Source organism: Azolla caroliniana, unplaced genomic scaffold, assembly GCF_043228905.1.
Source record: "Azolla caroliniana isolate FFs.n. ecotype wild unplaced genomic scaffold, voAzoCaro1.0.p SCAF_7, whole genome shotgun sequence".
Lineage (NCBI taxonomy): Eukaryota > Viridiplantae > Streptophyta > Polypodiopsida > Salviniales > Salviniaceae > Azolla > Azolla caroliniana.
Window position 1 is genome coordinate 2,882,671 of NW_028230442.1, and position 19,221 is coordinate 2,901,891.

Below are 19,221 nucleotides of genomic sequence, written 5' to 3' on the forward strand. Positions count from 1 at the left end.
GGCAAGATGAATATCACAAATACTTTATTGTGGAGGAGTAGTAGAGATAGAGACAGAGAAAGAGAAAGAGAAAGACAAAGACAAAGACAAAGACAAAGACAAAGACAGAGAGAGCCTTTAAAAGTGGGGACATGTGACCACCATTTCTTTTGAGTTTTTTGGTTATTTCTACAAAGTTTCTTCGCTTTCTTCTTAAACACCCACATGAATATTGTTTGTTTCTCTTCCACAACCCAACCATTGAACACGTGAGGGACCATTAATTTCCCTTAATTTCCTTCTCTTGTTTTCTGCGTATCCTCCCCCTTCCTCTTCACACAAATCATTCCTCAAATCTCCAGGATGTGCCCCCAACCTCAGCAAACATCTGTGCCTTCTGATGACCCTCAATCTCAGCATTTCAACTGCAGTATTTGCTTGTAAGTTCTTTCTCTCTTAATTAAAATGCATTTGTGATCAATTGGTTTTTTTTTTTTTTTTTTTTTTTTGTATTTCTTGATTTCATTTTTTTCTTTTATATCTGTGTAACTGGATGTTGTAGTATTTCTTTTGAAATTTGATTTTGTTTTGCTTTCATTTCGAGTATACGTCTAAGGTCTATTCTAGGATCTGCCTGCAACACCCATCAAGATAAAAAATAAAAAAAAGGAGGAAGAAGGCAACAAAATAATCCAGTTGATAAAAAATTATCTTTATATTTGAGTAAATTTCTTGTTTTTGGGTTATCGTGTTTTATGTGTTATCTCTAATGGATACTGTAGTATTTACTTGTAAATGTTTCCTTAAAGGCCTTCTTATGAATTAATTTTTAATACTCCTCTGATGATTATTCTTGTATTTGTTTCTAAGTTCACTTTTTTTCTCAATTGGGTTATTTTGTTTATAATTTTAATTTGGATTACTTGGGTTGTTCTGTTTTCTGTATTATCTCTACTTGGTTCTCTGTTAATCTTTTGATCAATCAGGCTGTCTTGTATTCTGTGCTAATTTCTATTCTGTTGTGAAATTTCATTGTAACTTTTTATTATTAGTTTGGTTGTTTCGTTTTATTGCCTTATATGATTGTACACACTGCAGTCCTCCCTGTTTGATGAATTGAGTTGTTTTGTTTGTTACCTCCAATGGGTACTCTAATGCTCTTTTTTTATTATCAATTGCGCTATTTTCTATTCATCGTTATCCTCAATCACTAATAGGTATTCTTTTTTGTAATTTTTTCGATCGATCGGGATATTTTATTTAAATTGTTATCCCTAATGTTTATACAAGGATGGCATCTGATGTATAAATCCAAAATCGTGTGTAACTCACATATGTTCATTCTGAAATGCATACTATATGCCCCTTTTTATGTTTTATGTGGGTGCATTCTGATATAGATGTCATTATATGTGTACGAAGTTCTCCTTCCACATATTTAGGAGTGACCCCCTGAGATTAGATGGAAATCCGATGTATTTTCCATCACCAAGTATTCTGGGTTATTTCTGATTGGGTTTATTACTTTACATATAGTTCATTGTTGGGATCATGTTGAAATGCACACCAGATACAATTGTAATGCGAGATACATGTGAACTTGATCATTTTGTCCCATATATATGTATTATAGTACATAAAATATGAAAATTACATCCATCTTTGATTCTCCTTTTATAATTCTTGTATTTAACCTCACTGACATTGGCTTGACACCCATCAATACAATCTAACTTAATATAATTAATCTTTTTTTTTTTCACAGAGAGCTCGTGTACAAGCCTATAGTTCAAGGTAAAAATCCAATGAATTCTGATCTACATACTAGCAATGATCACATTATTTTCAGCCTCAAGACTCATGATGATTTTGTGTATGGTAAATCATTGCAGCATGTGGTCATATTTTCTGCTTTTGGTGTGTATTTCAAGCCATGAATGTCCAGAAGGAGTCTCACTGCTCCATCTGTAGACGACCCTATATGTACTTTCCAAGGGTTTGTCAGTTGCTTCATTTTGCGCTCAGTAAAGCTTTTCCAGACGAATATCAGAAGCGAAGACAAGAAATCCAACGTAGGTGTTCCTTCTCTATTATTTGTGATGATATGTTCTTTTGAAATTGTTTTCAAAATTACTCTCATTTGATGAAAATTTTGCCTAAATGCTGCATATGTTTTTGTACTTGCTCAATGCTACAATGTTTTGCTAAACTAATCTGAAAACTTTACAAGTGGTGTGATTAATGTTGTGCTAATTAAGTAATGCAGAACCATTTAATCAAGATTTGGGTGATAATTGAAACATGGCTTACTTAATCCATTCATTAATGGCACATTACTTTATTAATCAATTCATAACTGACACTTGATTAACTGATTATCAGTAGCACGGTCTTAATTAAAGATTTTGATTCTTACACTTTCAGACTAAATGAAAAACTGTGGTATTTTGGCTGCATTTTGGCAAATACATTTAAAAAGACTGGCATTTTCTGGAAATTTTGTTTTGTTTTTGTTCTTACAAAGAACATATTTTGACTCTTCTTTGATCTTCTCTCAAGGTACCGAGGAACAAACGCAAATATTTTCACCTCAACTAGAGTTAAAGCATAATTGGAGTCCTCGCTCATTGGAAGGGACCTCTATATTAAAGGTGGATAAGTTGACTCCCTTATCTACACCTCGAGGAAGTTCCATCCAATCATCTCTTGTGGCCTTCAAAGATGTCTCTCATGAATCCCCATCATTATCAAAAGAGATAATTGATTGTGGTTCAAGTGATATATCTCTCACTCAAAGTTCATTGACAGTGGATGACTTCGCATGTTCGTTATGTCATCGTTTAGTTTATCGCCCAATTGTGTTAAACTGTGGTGAAGGTGAATGCTAGAACATTTAAAAAAATAAAATTGAACTAATTCAGAAAACTTTAAGCAGAAAACTAATTCAGAAGCTTTGTTTTTTGTTGACTGTTTTTTAAACCAGTTTTTTGTGCATCGTGCTTGAAAATGCCAAAAAACACAAGCTTTCGTTGTCCATCATGCACAAATATTCACCCTGGAGGGTCACTTTTTATATGCTTGGAGCTGCAGGAGTACCTAGAGTCTATTTTTCCAACTGAATATATAAACAGAAAGGAGGAAGTAATGCATCAGAATACTATAGAGACAATTCAGTTAGATGATTGTAAGTCTCTTTCTTCTTCGTCATTATTATTATTGTTGTAGATCGTGTAAAAAATGTGACGATGATTGTTTATATGTATACCTTGGATTGTTTTCCTTTACATGAATGAGAAATGAATTCACACATTGTTTTCCAATTCTTTTTTTTTTCAAGAAAGATACTACATTAGTATTAAGAAATGCCCTAAGGCTATACATAAAAGATGTATCTTTTGGTAATGAGCCCCTTGCTAAATTCTAATTGTTGGCTTAAACAAATACTTCGGAATCACTCCACCTTATCAGAAATCTGTCTATAAAATATTCTTTTGTCTCAGAACCACTCTGAGAACCTCTGAGATTATGCACAATCTCTATCCAACTCGCAAAAATTATTTGGGCAGTTTTTTCAGTCACATTTTGGAATACCATCAAACATCGAGCCTTCCGAATATACTAAAATTTTATACTACTTACCAATTGCCATATTTCAGGTTTATCAATCTCTATTTGTGGATTCAAAGGTATAAATGTTTTTAGCATCATAAACCATGTCTCATAGCAAGAGCATTTGCAACATCCTCTTGTTCATATACCATTGGTTTATCTTTTACCACCGCCCATAATACCGCTCCCCATATATACATTGCTCAAGGATATACTGGTATTAACACTGTTATGATTCTTTTCCATATTTCCATCGCAAAGTCACAACTCTACAAACAATGTTTAGCAGTCTCTACTAGATTCATTAGCATCCATTAACTGATATAGCTCTATGAACCAACAACAACGGAAACAAACAATTTTCCTACTCATTTTATGCCCTACAAGTATTTCCAAAATCTCTTGAGAAAACATTTGCGGTCGGTTCTTTCCTTCATCTAGCACCTAATATTTTCCTACCATCTTCATAGAATATTGAAAAAAAAGCACATGTTTTACCCGAGCTTGAACCCACACTTTCCAATACAGTTCTCCAGGATCCCAAGCTAATCGAGATATTGGTCTCCTTTTTATAATCCAAATCCTCCAAACAGGATTCACCTTTTGTGGATCTGGATCTAAGACCGAATTTGATCCATCATTTGCAATCACCCTCACTTCTTTATGCAAACAAAATTTATGCAAATTAGTTTCCGTATACGTGAAAGTTCACCTACCATCATCCTGTACATCAAAGGACATAAAAGCTTATTCCCCAATATAGGCCTTTCCTCCAATCAAAACATCCAATGGAGTAAGTAAACCTATCCGCTTTTGTGTAGAAGATCCAAATTGCATCTGAATATTAGAAAGGGTGGCTTGTATCACAGAATACATTGTCTTTCTGCTCCTTATATTGTTACGCATTATCACTCTTTGGTCCATAGATGTAGACAGAAATGTTGTCCATGCACCTATTGTGCAGATTCTCGATCTAATTCTGCCCATGAACATCAAGTACACCTTCCCAACATATGTCCCCTATGGTCAGTGAAAGACGAATTCCAAATCAGGGGTTGTCTACAGAATTCAGCTTCTGTTTTTGGAGATCTCTTAACTATATTGAGAGAGACATCTTTCCATGAATTAAGAGCAGATCGAGCAAATTTGTCTTCCCATTTTGTGGAAATAGCCAACTTATTGTCTTTCCATAAAACTCCATCGAAAACTGGGCCATCATTCTCCATTGCAATTCGTGTAACAATTGTTTCCATGGTTTTGATCCTGGTAACAATCCCCTAATCGCCAATTTCACAAGCAAAGCTTTTGACTGTTGTAATGGATCAACAATTCCTAATCCTTGTTTCCCAATTCTTGCTATCAGTTAGTTTTTTTAAGCTTGAGGATTTGTTGATCTTTAAAGAGGATGGTTTTCAGCAAATATTTTTGCGAATGAGAAAAAACTTCTGAAAATCAATGAAAAGAATAACAATTCACATTGGGCAATGAGAAAACATAAAGATATATTCTGAAAAGTGAAATGTAGCGAATTATTTAATGGTCATGTTAATTGCCTTCTTAGGCTACGTTTTGTTTTTCAATCAGAGATATTGAAGCTGTAAAATATTTAGCACACATAGGTATTATTTATGTGATCAACGTGATTTCAGTTGGGCCAACTAGCTAGCTAATTTACTTCCTTACATTATCAGGTAATCTTAGCAATACAAACGCATGTGTAGAAGGCCATCTTCATGCAGGTGTTGGATGTGACGGGTGTGGGGTAAGAAAAAAAAGATAAAACCGCTCTATTTTTCTCATCCGTTTTCACATTTAAGGATTGTATTTATCAACATAAGTTTTTTATTGGAAATTTTGGATTGTGGTACAAACATTATGGAAAATAAAAAATTGGGGTTCAATTGTGTGTAGATGTATCCCATAATAGGCTGTCGGTACCAATGTAAAGATTGTCCAGAAAAGATTGGTTTTGATCTTTGCGAACCTTGCTACAAGAAAGGAGGAGACTTTGTTGGGAGGTTCAATCAAGAACATAAGTGGAACCACCGCATGGTTGAATTTGTTGAACAAGGTTTAATCTTTAACATGCAAAATGGTACAATTCAACGCCGACGGCGCCAACAAGAGCAACAAAGGCAAGGACAGCAAATGCATCCCGATGACTTTGATGATTATATTGCTACTTTTCTTGGATAGTAAAAATGAAGGATTGACTCTATGGCAACACTCAAGTACGTATACATCGTGAGGATAGATGGCCATGTTTCTATTGTAAACAATTTTCTTATAAAGATTATTCTTTTATGTTTTATAAAAGCTCATATGAGGGATGGGGAAGCCTTAGGTTTTACCACAGATTATGTAAGTCATTGTAATCAGTTTTTTACTTTTATGCATATTTTGCATCTGAGTTGGTTTGGTTAGGATTTACTCTCTATTGCAAATATCCTGTGGGAAGCAGGGAGACTTACTCTTATTCTTGTATCCCCTTACAATAAAAAAACCAAACCTGGCTAGCAGCACACACTTCTCAGGAAATTAAAAACATCAGGAGAGCTGGAGGTCAATGATTCCTGGTAGTTGTTGTGTACAAAGTTGGTACCTGGGTTGGAAGTGGTACCATGATGCATTAATGTCAAGAAGTAGAAACTCTGGGCTTAGCAACAGACGTGAGTGACATTACCAACTAGTGCAGGATGCTGTTGCTGTTACCGTGTGCCTCTCTTTTTCTGTTCGTCTCTCTTTGCATATCTTGTTTACAAATTCAATAAAAAGGGCAAAGGCAGAAAACAACCAGGTGAAGGACAGGTAATATGCACCATCCAGGAATCGGACACTGGTGTTGTAGTTCTGGAGCATTACAAGTTGAGAGGCTGGAAAGCGTGCTGCTAAGATACATACCTTATCAAAGAAGACCAGGACAAAGAATAGCGAGGACGAAAACCTCCTCGAAGACTCCAGAACGTTCATTTTGAATTGTGAACCCACCTCCCCCTGAGCTCTTGATGATGACCACTTGAATATGCTTTCTGATGCCGGTTTTTGGATTGGTAAGATGAAAACAAGTTGTAAAGAATGTCTTTTTGCTTATGGTCTCATATGACCATTTATTTCTGTGAGAGAACACTCAACTAGGCATATGAACTGTTACTAAATACAAACTTTTTCCAACTTGTTGGCAACCTTGTTCAACATCCAAAAGAAGAGTATGGTTGATAACGCATCTACTAGTGGGATGTCTATGTTGTTGAGATTGCATGCGTATGTCTTTAGCATAATCATGGATTGCTTCAAGAGCCCTGACTTAAATTGTGGAAGATGGTTGTAATTGTGTAATTTGGTGGTTGTATAGAGGCATGGGGCAGAATAATGATGTGATTTAGTAATTCATAGTGATTTTAATTGCTTCATTAATGTTGTTATGCCCCTATTTTATGGTTGTGGCAAAACCACATGAAAACATGGTTGGGATAAAGAAAATTGGGACAAAAGATGATTTATATTATATGAAGATTCACGAGATACAAGGTTACAACAGTCCCAAGTTGGAACAAACCAAAAACGAGGTTGGGACAAGTGGGGAGGGATTAGAGCGCTTCAAAGGTTACAAGAGGAGAGATAAGAACTCAGAGTTCAATCAGCAAAATGAGGAGTAGCTTCTCCTTATATAAGCCAAGATATGGCCGTTGGGACTAGCTGTTGGGACTGGCTGTCCCAACCCAAGGTGGCGCCCCGTTTGGAACAAGGACCGGGACTACGATTGGGTCCCTTGGTGAGTCCCAGTTCAGATTGGGATTGTGTCCCAATTGGGACAATACAGGAGCACCGGAGCACCACATTCACCCGGGTAACGTGGAGCTTGAGTCCCATCAAGCTCACAAAACTGTCCCAAGAACCTTCGTGACTTGGGTTCACGCCTTGGTTCTTTTGAGTTGTTCTCACTCACTTTGCCTTTGTCTTTGCTAGGCCTTTCTGCCTTCTTGGTCTAGCCTTCGATCTTCGGTCCATCATTAGTCCTCGAGCTACGCCGTCTCTCCAGGGGTTCTTCCTTGTGTTGGGACACCTCCCAATCATCAACCAGCTCTGCTACTTTGACCGCTTCTTCCAATGTTTTTGGCTCCATCTTTGCCACCTCTCTTTGCGTCAATGATCGAAGTCCATAGAGGAAGCCATGCATGCAATCTACATATTAGTATTTTGAAGCATCAATTTCCTATACTTGGAAATATAACTCTTGAGTTTCTCCGACACTTGAGTTAGATTTCTCCACTCATCTCTCAACTTAAAAGGTTCATTCCATGGAATGAAATACTCCCTTATCCTTCGCTTGAAATCCTCCCAATCCTCGAACGGTCCCACTGCTCCAATAAGTACCAATTGTAGGCGTTGCTCTCGGGGTATTGGCTCACTACCTTTACCCATGCTCTTTTCACCTGACTTTGCTCCAAAAAACACTGCGTCACAGATCCACACTTGTTAAGCATCAAGGACTCCCTTCATCCCAACGTACGCCCTCGGGGGTACCGGCTTGTAGCTTCCAAAGTCATCTTCCTCCTTGACCCTTTCTCTTTGGCTCCTTGGTGAGCTTCCGTCCTTCAATTTCTCCATGAGGATTTCCACCAATTTGGCCAAAGTAATCTCCACCCGGTTCCCTCTCGTCGGTGGCACCTCGATTGCTTCAGATTCCGAGTTTGATCTACTCTGCCCATCGCTATCTCTTTCTTTGGTCACCTTGTCCCGTCTCGGCATTGCGTCTTTTCCCAACTCGTGTTCCAAGTGTTATGCCTCTATTTTATGGGGTTCTGAAAACCACATGAAAACACGGATGGGACAAAGAAAATTGGGGCAAAAGATGAAGAGATACAAGCTTATAACAGTCCCAAGTTGGCACAAACAAAAAATAAGGCTGGGACGAGTCGGGACTCAGCCAAGATCCGTCGGGAAAACCTCCCAAAAAGATGTTGAGGGACTAGAGCGCTTCAAAGGTTACAAGAGGAGATATAGGCCAAGATATGGCCGTTGGGTAGTCCGTTGGGACTGGCCGTCCCAACCCAGGGTGGCACCCCTATTGGGACATGGATTGGGATTGAGTCCCTTGGTGAGTCCCACTTCTGATTGGGAGTCCATGTTACACTACTATGCTCCAAAAAGTTCATGATTCTTGTGTGATTATTTTTGAGGTTCTCATTTTCATATTGGTTCTCTGTAAATGTCAAGGCCAGATTTCGGAAGGTAGGATTCAAACCTTGAAAACCAATTATAGTTGCTAACGCACAATATGAAAGCAGTGCCTATTCAATGTATAAGAGAGCAAGTTTTGACCTCACCATTTTATTATATTAAACATGCATGTCTATGTTGTGGTAGACTCCTTGCATTGCAACCGTAAGGATGTGAATTCAAAGTCATACAAAGAGAGAGTCCATGTTACACTACTATGCTCCAAAAAGTTCATGATTCTTGTGTGATTATTTTTGAGGTTCTCATTTTCATATTGGTTCACTGTAAATGTCAAGGCCAGATTTCAGAAGGTAGGATTCAAACCTTGAAAACCAATTATAGTTGCTAACGCACAATATGAAAACAATGCCTATTCAATGTATAAGAGAGCAAGTTTTGACCTCACCATTTTATTATATTAAACACGCATGTCTATGTTGTGGTAGACTCCGTGCATTGCAACCGTAAGGATGTGAATTCAAAGCTGTTGAAATATGGTTACTATTAGGTCATGCTTTCAACACTAGAATCATGCAGAGTGATGTGTTATGAACATCTCTCTTCTATATTACAAAGTGAGTTGGGTTGCATTTTATCAATACCATGTCTATGTTGGTCCAATCATCAACTACTTTTAAAGTTTTATGGCAAGAGGCAACATTTGCAACTTGCATGTTGGTACATAAGATTTCATGAATCTATCACTTTTGGAAAACTAATTTTTGAAGTTACCATGTTTTAGGCCAATTAGTGTTGTGTATGAAGTTGAATGGTATATTTGTGTTTGACTACTCTCATGTGACCTTTGAACCAAAAATCTATGTTATATGTTGACACAAACGTACCATCACTTCATCATTTACATGAATGCTGAAGTTTCCAAGCTATGGCAACAATCATTCATGGCCATACTATGATCATTTTAGGTTTTTCACCATGGTAGAGGGTAATGCTTGAAACCAACCTAGAACATGGGCATAAGTGTGATAATATCATCACATGGAATCTTGAGCATGCTTAAAGCCAATACCATGATTGTTCAAATGAAGTGAAGCTTATCCATAAGGCCATTAAGATTAATTGGTTGATGGATCTAGATTCTAGGCCAAACATTGTCTAAAGACATTGTCTCATCAATTGGGTAGAATTGATGTGCTAGATTTTAGGCCAAACGATGTGTGAAGGCCTTGTGTGATCAATTGGGTACAAGGGGATGTAGTTAAGACCAAGTACATGATACATCAATGTGATGCACTACTTCATCCAGTGGAAGTCACAAATTTGAGTGCCTTGTCTACCTCCTTCATCTTGTGAGGATAAGCTAGATCATTGTTTAAACCACTTAGGTTTAGAACTTGGTACCCTATTTACGTAGTGCGAAATTTCTTTTTTTGTCACACTTGACTAAGGTTGGATGTACTAAAGTTTCATATGCCTGGAGTTGGAAGTTATCCTTATATAGTACAATGATTTGTAGTATTGTTATTCTTTTACCAAAACTATAAATAAGGGTTCATATGGGACCTTAACTAATATGGCATTTGCCACCGCTTAGTGTTTACTCTACTTCTCACTCTTGCTCTCAAATTTCACTCATGCTGTTTTTGATATTGTGAATGTAAAATAATAGTTTATTCTTTTCCCTCTAAGCCTTTAAAGTTACAAGTTGCCTCTTTGTTCAAGTCACTCATGACGTGTGAATACGTGCCAAAACACTCTTATGGTTTTGCCAAATTTCTCATAAAATCAATCTACACATGTAATCCTATACATAATTCAACAAGAGGCGCCATCAAAACATTGTATCGATGTTTCTAGGCATGTTTATAAATCTCAATTTTACATCAGGTCATGAGTCATGACTTTAGGTTCTATAGTATGGTACTTTAATTGTAGTCATGGTTGAGCATCACAACCAAAGCTATGAAGATTGTAGAATAAAAAGAAACATGAAATAGGAGTATTTGGTGGAGACACGTTTCTTTTGTGAGCACCATCGAAGATTTTATAAATTTTTGTAGAAAATAGGAGCGTAAAATAGAAGAACCATGTATTAAAAACATGTTTTAACAATATACCATGTAAGCGAACTTACACATCCCGCTAAATGATCACTTATAGATCCATGAGGTTACCTTGTTTCAAAATTAGAGTGGCTCGAGCATTTCCTTAATATACCATGTAAACAAATTTACACATCCCCACAAATGATCACTTATAGATTCATGAGGTTACCCTGTTGCCAAATTAGAGTGGTTGCTTGGCTTGTACCCTTGAAGGGTTAAAAATATTAACATTGTGTTGAGTACATGTTCCTCACCTCTTATTCATGCAACCAAACTTGGCATTATTGTAGATGGGTCATGTTGTTAGACTTCTGCAATAACAAACTAATGTTGATGGCCCAATCTTCGAAGCCATGAAATTGCTTTAGATCCATGATCCTATGGTGAATCATTTATTTTTATTTTTACTTTTTTTGGCGGGACATGGTTCTTCTAAGTTCATCCCAATATTGGAGGAGTTGAGAGAGTCCACGGTCTTCATTTCGAAGCATTGCTTGAGTTTTTGAGTGAAAACATGATTGAACTACGGATCGTGTTGTAGGCAATCTTGTTATACAACAAAACGCTTGACCTCCAAGGGTTTGTAACCAATCATAACTTCATTTTTAGTCCAATAGTCGATGTTTTTCATATTTGAATAATGATAAAACATATATAATTTATAGTCATGTTCTTGCTTTTCTTTTCTTTTTTCCAAAAACAAAACTCCTTCCATTAGTTATAAATTTTTACAATTGAGAATGTTATATACAAATCCTAGAAGGGACTCGATGGTTCCATCTTATGTGGAGACCTATTGACTAAAGAAAGAGGGAGGACGACCATTGTTGGATGAAGGTTAATCATTGTCTTTCGGCTCCATCTAATCCGCCTGTGATGCCATCATATTGGCTCTTTAGTGTGGGCCGTGGCTACAACTTCACTCCATATCTCCTACAGTAATGTTGCCTGATGAACAGTTTGGTTGGAGAATACCTACCTACAACGTAGTTTCCTGAGAGTTCAGTGTTATTGGGTTGACTAATTCCAACACAACTTGAGCTTTGACATTGATGGGAGTTGAGTGGATATTGTCGGTTGTGGAAAACGAGATCTCTTGTGTCTTTATCACCAATGTCACCCCCTCCTACTAATGTTCGTAGTTATGTTCTTTTTTTTTCCCAAAAACGTAGTTATGTTCTTAGTTATGTTCTTGCTTTACTCGAGATGTAACTTGTGTAAAAAAAGACATTGTTCTTGCCATTAGCATTATACCAAATTAGGCGTATTCATTGGTTTGGATGATAAAACATTGAATGTCCAAAAATAAATGTGATACTTAAACTTAACATATGGAAGAATTCAACTTCAAAAACATAATCTTTTTCTGCATGTTGAATCATTACTTGATTCATGGATATATAGTCTAAAGTTCTAGAGTGATACCATGCTTGAAATCTAGTTCATATCTTAAAAAAACATATATTTATTAAACACAAGTCTCAATTGTAAAATATGCGCGAAAATGAGAGTGATTTGCACCAACATAAGGAATATTATATTTCAAACTCAACTAATTTGATTCTTCTAAGTGAAGGTTTCCTCAATACTTCAATTTATATTCTTCATATGGCTCTTAACCTCATTGGCATGTTCTATCAATAGTCTTCATTGCCCTTTTTGACAAAATGTTGGAGAAGTCCGTTCATGTTATATGGAAAGGGAAATCATAGAAGTAGTATCATGTATGAGAGTTTGTTATATATATGTACATGGTCACAACTTAGTATTTAATAAGGTTGTCCTAGACATGGTTAGTGGCAATATTGAATGGAACATGGAGGTCATCTATTATTTATTATATTGACAAGGTTTATATAGCTTTTTTGTAATTGCAGTTTGGCATTTTACTCCAACTACTTGTAAGATATTATAAACCCTTATTGATGGAGAATGTTGTGAATTATTAAACTCTTCTAAGAATAAGAATAGGAGAGCCCTTAGATCTAAAGAAAGGATAATATTAATAAGCATTATTTTAACCACATTATCACACATTCACCTTGTCATAACTTGAAGGAAACTATAATTGCGTAGGACTCGATTCAAATCATGTGATGACGACTTCGGCATTTGACTCTTGCACAATCAATCGTGTTTTTTCAATGGCCACAATCACAATAACATTTTTAGTGAACCGAAAGCAACTTTGAGATAATCTTAACTAATTCTATAACTGTGGTAGATCTAAGATAGATGAAATGCTAAATATAATTGTGAACTATGCATCATTTCTTTGTAGGTTTTGATCCTAGAAACAAGATCTTGGGTGAGATCATGTACCATTGAAAATGGGATCCTCCAACAATCTTTGTTGTTCCGTTGACCTTATAATAAACCCCCTTAAAAAAACTAGCTTGTGATCTTTGAAATTTGAAAAATTGCATACATTCAGTATTGACTTTCAAAGTTAGTTTTTATTTTTGAATACTAAGGAGAACTACAATAAGCCTATATGGAACTGTTATGCCCACATGCCATTTATACATTAAGTACTATGTGTGTGCTCATTAGACATGTGGCTACCTTGCTTGGGATACCTTGTGCATTTCTTAGTGTTCGTAGACCATACATTGACTCCTAAACTACTTGCGCACATGCTTCTACATGTGCCATGACTGTATGTTTGAATTGCAATGCCTCAAAAAGTCTTCAATTTCCGACTAAATTTTGGTTGAATGCCTAATGGATGGACAATATGCCCCACACTAGATGAAATGCTCAAACAAAATAAAGCTTTTTAATTATTTTGGTTAAATTTGGATTAGAAGTTTCCACACATGATATCTATGTGTATAGTGGTAGCTACTTGCTCTCATTTCAATGCTTACATAAAGGCATATCTCATGTTATGCAATGTTTGAGATGATTTGTCCACCTCAATTATATGTACGGTGTACCTATATAGAAAATATAAAACATAAGACAATACCATATGGAAAATGGACCAAGGAATGTTACTCTAGAGGATAAAACACATGAACAATAAAATTATAAAAACATTAGATATATCATCTTATCGGTTGATAAACTCTTTTGAATTGTCTTGAGGTGTTGTATTACGTACAAATTACAATAATGTCAAGGAAAGCAATATCAAACATTGTGCCAAATGCCCAATCTAGCATAAATGACATCCTTGACATGTGGCAACAAGAATCATCGTGTATCATTCCACATAATTTTGTACATCAATTTCTGGTAATGGATACAAAATAGTTATTCGTGCTTTTGTTGTGGTATATGAAGTTATAAGTCAATTTCCATCTCAAAGAAGGTCATCTTTATAAATTATGAACTTTCAGCAAAAGGATGTTAGCCTTCACATCATCTTGCTTCCACGATCACCAACTTGAAATTATACCAAGTGTCTTGAAATTTCAGCATGCACATGTACACACCACATACAAGGATATTTACAGCTAACAGAGTCATAAAGAAAAAGGATACCTCTAACAGAAAAAGGGTTGGTCTTATTAGGAACTTCACAAAAGGGAAAATGCCTCAACACATAGAGCCTCTGGGGACCAAACCTTCTCTGCTTTAAACATGAATGCATAAAGGGCTCTAACCTAATCGAAACTTCCTCACTTTTGTACACCTTCGTAAAGAGAGAATGAAACAATGCCTTGCATAATATCTTAAATTAATGTATAGATTCATTCAATAACTAGGTTCGTAATAAAAGTGTAAAATTTTTTTCATTAAATTACCATTTGATATCAAAATTTAACCAAACAATGAGAATTTAAGAAATGTATTTACATCATCTAGCAGGATCTTTCAAATGCAATGTCATGATGTTTGACACATAGAATATTTGTAAGCAAGCATTATTATGTTCATTTGTTTGTGAGAGAACAATGGATGTCTTGTTGTTAAAAGATTACGCATTGAAGAAAATGAGTGTGCATTTGCATTGAAAAATTATACCCAAATTTTGGAAGATAAGCATAACAAAGTTTCCATGGGGAAGTTTTGTGTAACACTCCCTATACATTTCACAAAATGTGTCATTCACTCTACATGCACATACTTTTGCTCTTTAGTTAATGACTGTTTTGTACATGAATATTATTGGATCGTAAAAATATTTGTGTATAGTTGTGTTCACATGCCAATTAATTAAGGCCACTATATTGATACTTCCATTGTCATGACAACATTATTCTTGAGATAGTCATGTGAAACCTTGATGTGACTGTGTGACCTAAGGCCACATTCCATTTGGAACACTCTTTTGTTTTTTTTTTCCAAAAAAAAACTCCTTCCATTAGTTATAAAATTTTACAAATGAGACGATTATGTACAAATCCCTGAAGGGACACGATAGTTCCATCTTATGTGGATGCCCACTGACTCAAGAAAGGGAGATGACGACCATTGTTGGATGAAGGCTATTCGTTGTCTTTATCCCTCGGAGCCGCCCTTAAGGCCATCATGTTGGCTCTTCAGAGTGGCTACAATTTTACTCCATATCTCTTGTAGTAACCTAGTTGGATGTGCGGTTTGGTTGGAGAATACTCGCTTACATCGTTGTTTCTGTAGAATCGAAAGAGTTATTGGGCTGACCAATTCCAACACCTCTTGAGATTTGTCATTAAGAGGAGTGGAGTGGACATTGCCGTTGGAGGAGAAAAAGACCTCTTGTGCTTTTATCACCAAAGTCATCCCCTCCTCCTGATGCTCGTATCTGCCAATTGCGGCCTGCCATGATAGCCAACATATATTTCCCCACTTGATTGAGCCTTGCACTTGGCATAATTGCAACAAGCGGCCAACCCTCCGCCATATTCGATGGGACATTGGGCAGTCCCACAAAGCGTGTCATATATGATTCTACTGCATGTGGACACTCTACACAATTAGGAGAGCTAAGGTTCCCACATTGCCATGCTCCCATCGGTAGGGACTTATGTATTAATAGCCATCGGAACATGGTAATTCGCCTCACGTGTTGTTGTTTCCAAATTTTTTGCCAAAACTTGGTGATTATTGTGGGAAGAACTTGAAATGTGTGCCAAGACCTTCGCAGCAGCCGACTCTCGGGCGGTTATCTTACTGATGAAGTTCCAATACAAAATTGAAAACACTCCTTAAATGGTAAGATATATGTTTTGCAAGGCATTAGATTATTGTAAGGATTATCTACATTCATGACCATATCAAAGTCATAACAATGGGCTTTTGTTGTGCGTTTTCTAGTAATATTGACCCTTGCATTCACATTCTTCTAGAAAAATTGTATACCTTAAGCATACCTTGCATGGACTATCATTAATGGAGAATGTCAAAGTTGTGAAATGTTAACAAATTATATCTAATGTACATTATAAAACTTTTTCCCAATACAAAATTGAAACTAATATAGACCTAAAACACTAATTGATGTTGTCATTAGAAGAATGTCGTTAACTTAAAAGTTAAAACCATGATAGTAGAACCACAAGACAAAGTGATCTCATCCTTTGACTTTCATTTTCCTTACTCAACCATAAAATAATACTTTCAAGTAACGGTAAACAACAAAGAAACCTCGCCTTTTGGAATTTCCAACATGACTCTATCCTTATCAACATGCCATCAATGCGATATTTTGTGATGATTAAGAAGATGAATCCAAATTGAAAAAATAAATGTTTTTGAGCAATTATCTTATCTTAAATGTTGGTTTCAACCGTTCACAATCCAAAAATAAAAAATGTGAGCTTGCATTTTTGCCATAAAGAGGATATATACAATATTTGCTTGATATCTTCATGCACATGAACAATTTGTATTTTCACACAAATTCAACAATATACATTTGTTGAGTCAAACACTCACGAATAAATGATGGACAACTACAATCAAATTGAGCACATTTCATGACTCTCTCCAAGGTGGAAAGTTCTAGGGAGAAACAATAACTTACATTTCATTTTTAACTACTTTACTTGGTTCAAGAATAAGACTTTTGTTTGGTGGCTATCTTTAGATATTCGACCTTTTCCTCAAGACGAACTACCTCAAATCCTTGTCAGTGTCGTATCTTATGATACAAGTACGTTGGATAAAGTCACATATGCATGGAATCTATATATAGCTACATTTATAATATTGTTTTGAGAAATAATCTACATACACTCAATCATAAACTCAAACCAATAAATGCGACAAATGTTTTATGCTAATTGGGGGAAACGTTGAACCAAGAATTGGATGGGTGGTTGGCATGAGGAAGACGTACGACAATTGATAATTCTCCCCTCTTGAAATTTGTGATACACAACATCAAGATTTCAAGTTTGCAAAGCAGAATAAGTTATTTGGATGGGTTTCAATGACATGTTAATCCAATGATGTTTTATGACTAAAATTTCTTAGTAAGTAGAATCTCAAATATGCAAAGGGGTGACAAGAAATAAACAAGTACTAAAGGAGGTGGTGGTGGGTAAGGTATATCATGAGATAATGCGAGGTTGGATGGGATGCGTCCAGGTTGTCATTAGACCTCAGAAGTGACTCAAGATGCAAAGCAAATGCTAAGTCTCATGAGGAGTTTACAACATCAAAGCTTTTGTAGAATGAGGAAACCTTGGACTTTTAATGGACCAATAAAATACTCATAAGCACTACTTAAGTGATATAGATAGGGAATTATTCTGTTACTCCATACTCATATTTTAGCATTATGTCACAACCTTCAAACTTTTTTGTGGAACCTTAATAAACCTAAATTTGTGTTTTAAGAGAGAAAATACAATCATGAAAGGGTTCCCCTTGCACATAGCATTCATATGAACTAGAAAGTTAGAATGATTTTCCTCTACGTGTTGTCATAAGCTTACATGGAGGGGTTTTCCTTATTGTAGTGAACGGGCTGGCCGTAAACTTTACATTTTATAAAGACATTACTAGTTTGAATCAAGAAAATGAGTTTTCTAACGGGAATGTAAATCCTAGCCTTGATTATGGCTGGAAACATGATATATTTGTGCATGACACACTATCCATCACAAAAGTCCTTCAATTTCCCTCGAAGAAGACAAGCGATTAGCTAACTAGAATCCTCCACCTAGATTGGTCCATTGACCAAATTAATAATTCATAAAACCCAATATCGTCAACACTGAGGCTTTTGAAAGACTCTCGAAGAGTTTGAAAATGTTGATGAAGTTCAAGAGTAATAATGATCACCACAATAGAAATATTGTGATGCATAATGAGGAATATAATTGAAAATTATTAATTCCCAAATCTATATATTTAGCATGTAGTGAAGATTTCATATTGAAAATCAAAGGTTCCTTTTCTTACAATTGAAGGAATTAAATGACCTCATTGAACATACAAACAAGGATTTCAAATTGTCATAGACGAACGAATCCACTTCGTATACATGTGTTTATTCTTGCCAACCCTCCGAAAGTGTAGAACATAACCATCGCTTATGAGGGAGTGTTGGTCAATGCCTATGGTTTGATGGCTACCTTTCGGTGCTTGTGACATGAGAATATAACCATATCTCATTCATTCCTCTTCGTCGTTTTTGAACTAAAAAACACTACATTTCTAAAAGGGTCTTAGGATTGGAGCTCCCTAAGGGTATGCTCCAATATACATAAGTTAATATCGAAGATGGGATTTCTTCAAAGGATGCATCCCACACTCACTTGTCCCTCTCTCACTACAAAAGAAGAAGAAGACATCACAACATTGAGCTTATATTATGAGTAGAATACACAACATACATTATTGTTGCAATGAGACTAAGGCCTTAATTGGTTATAACATAAAGCTAATATAGAAAGGCTCCTTGCTAATTTGGTTTGCCTTCAATCTCTCTATTTATTCCTTGTTTGCCCTTAAATAACTTCATCGATATTTGATTCCCCATGATTGAAGCAATAACCTCTCATAGGATTATCAATCTTTCCACATTTAGTGTTTTAACTACATATTTTGTAGAGACCCAATGAGCCTCGAGGGCTATACAATACCAAATGCATATATCTTCATTGCCCACCACCCACATTCTCGTGTGGTATGGTGCACACCGAACACATTGTAATAGAACTGAAGTGCATATATTTCACAGTGAAATGACACGAGAGGTCAGAGAGTAATAGGTGATACTGATACAAGATGTGCCGATGTAATATCTTTGCCTCGGGGGGTGTATTCCTCGGGTCGTGTGAGGATGTGTAAGAAAAAGAAAGAAAGAAAGAAAGAAAGAAATATGTTAACGGACGTCTAAGATTAAAATTAGCCCATGAGACAATTGGTTTACAACAAAAATGGGGTGTTTACCCAATCAAGAGAGGAC

General features: G+C 36.1%; 1 protein-coding gene across 1 annotated transcript; it reads left to right on the forward strand.

The window, feature by feature from the left end:
• The first annotated feature begins 285 nt into the window (after positions 1 to 285).
• On the forward strand, positions 286 to 5,984 carry LOC147861539 (E3 ubiquitin-protein ligase PRT1-like). Its single transcript, XM_087322796.1, has 7 exons — positions 286 to 419; positions 1,745 to 1,773; positions 1,872 to 2,051; positions 2,539 to 2,856; positions 2,963 to 3,163; positions 5,280 to 5,350; positions 5,500 to 5,984. Exons 1-7 carry the CDS (start codon positions 343 to 345, stop codon positions 5,782 to 5,784), a joined length of 1,161 nt encoding a protein of 386 aa, XP_087178922.1. The 5' UTR covers positions 286 to 342; the 3' UTR covers positions 5,785 to 5,984.
• The last annotated feature ends 13,237 nt before the right edge of the window (positions 5,985 to 19,221 follow it).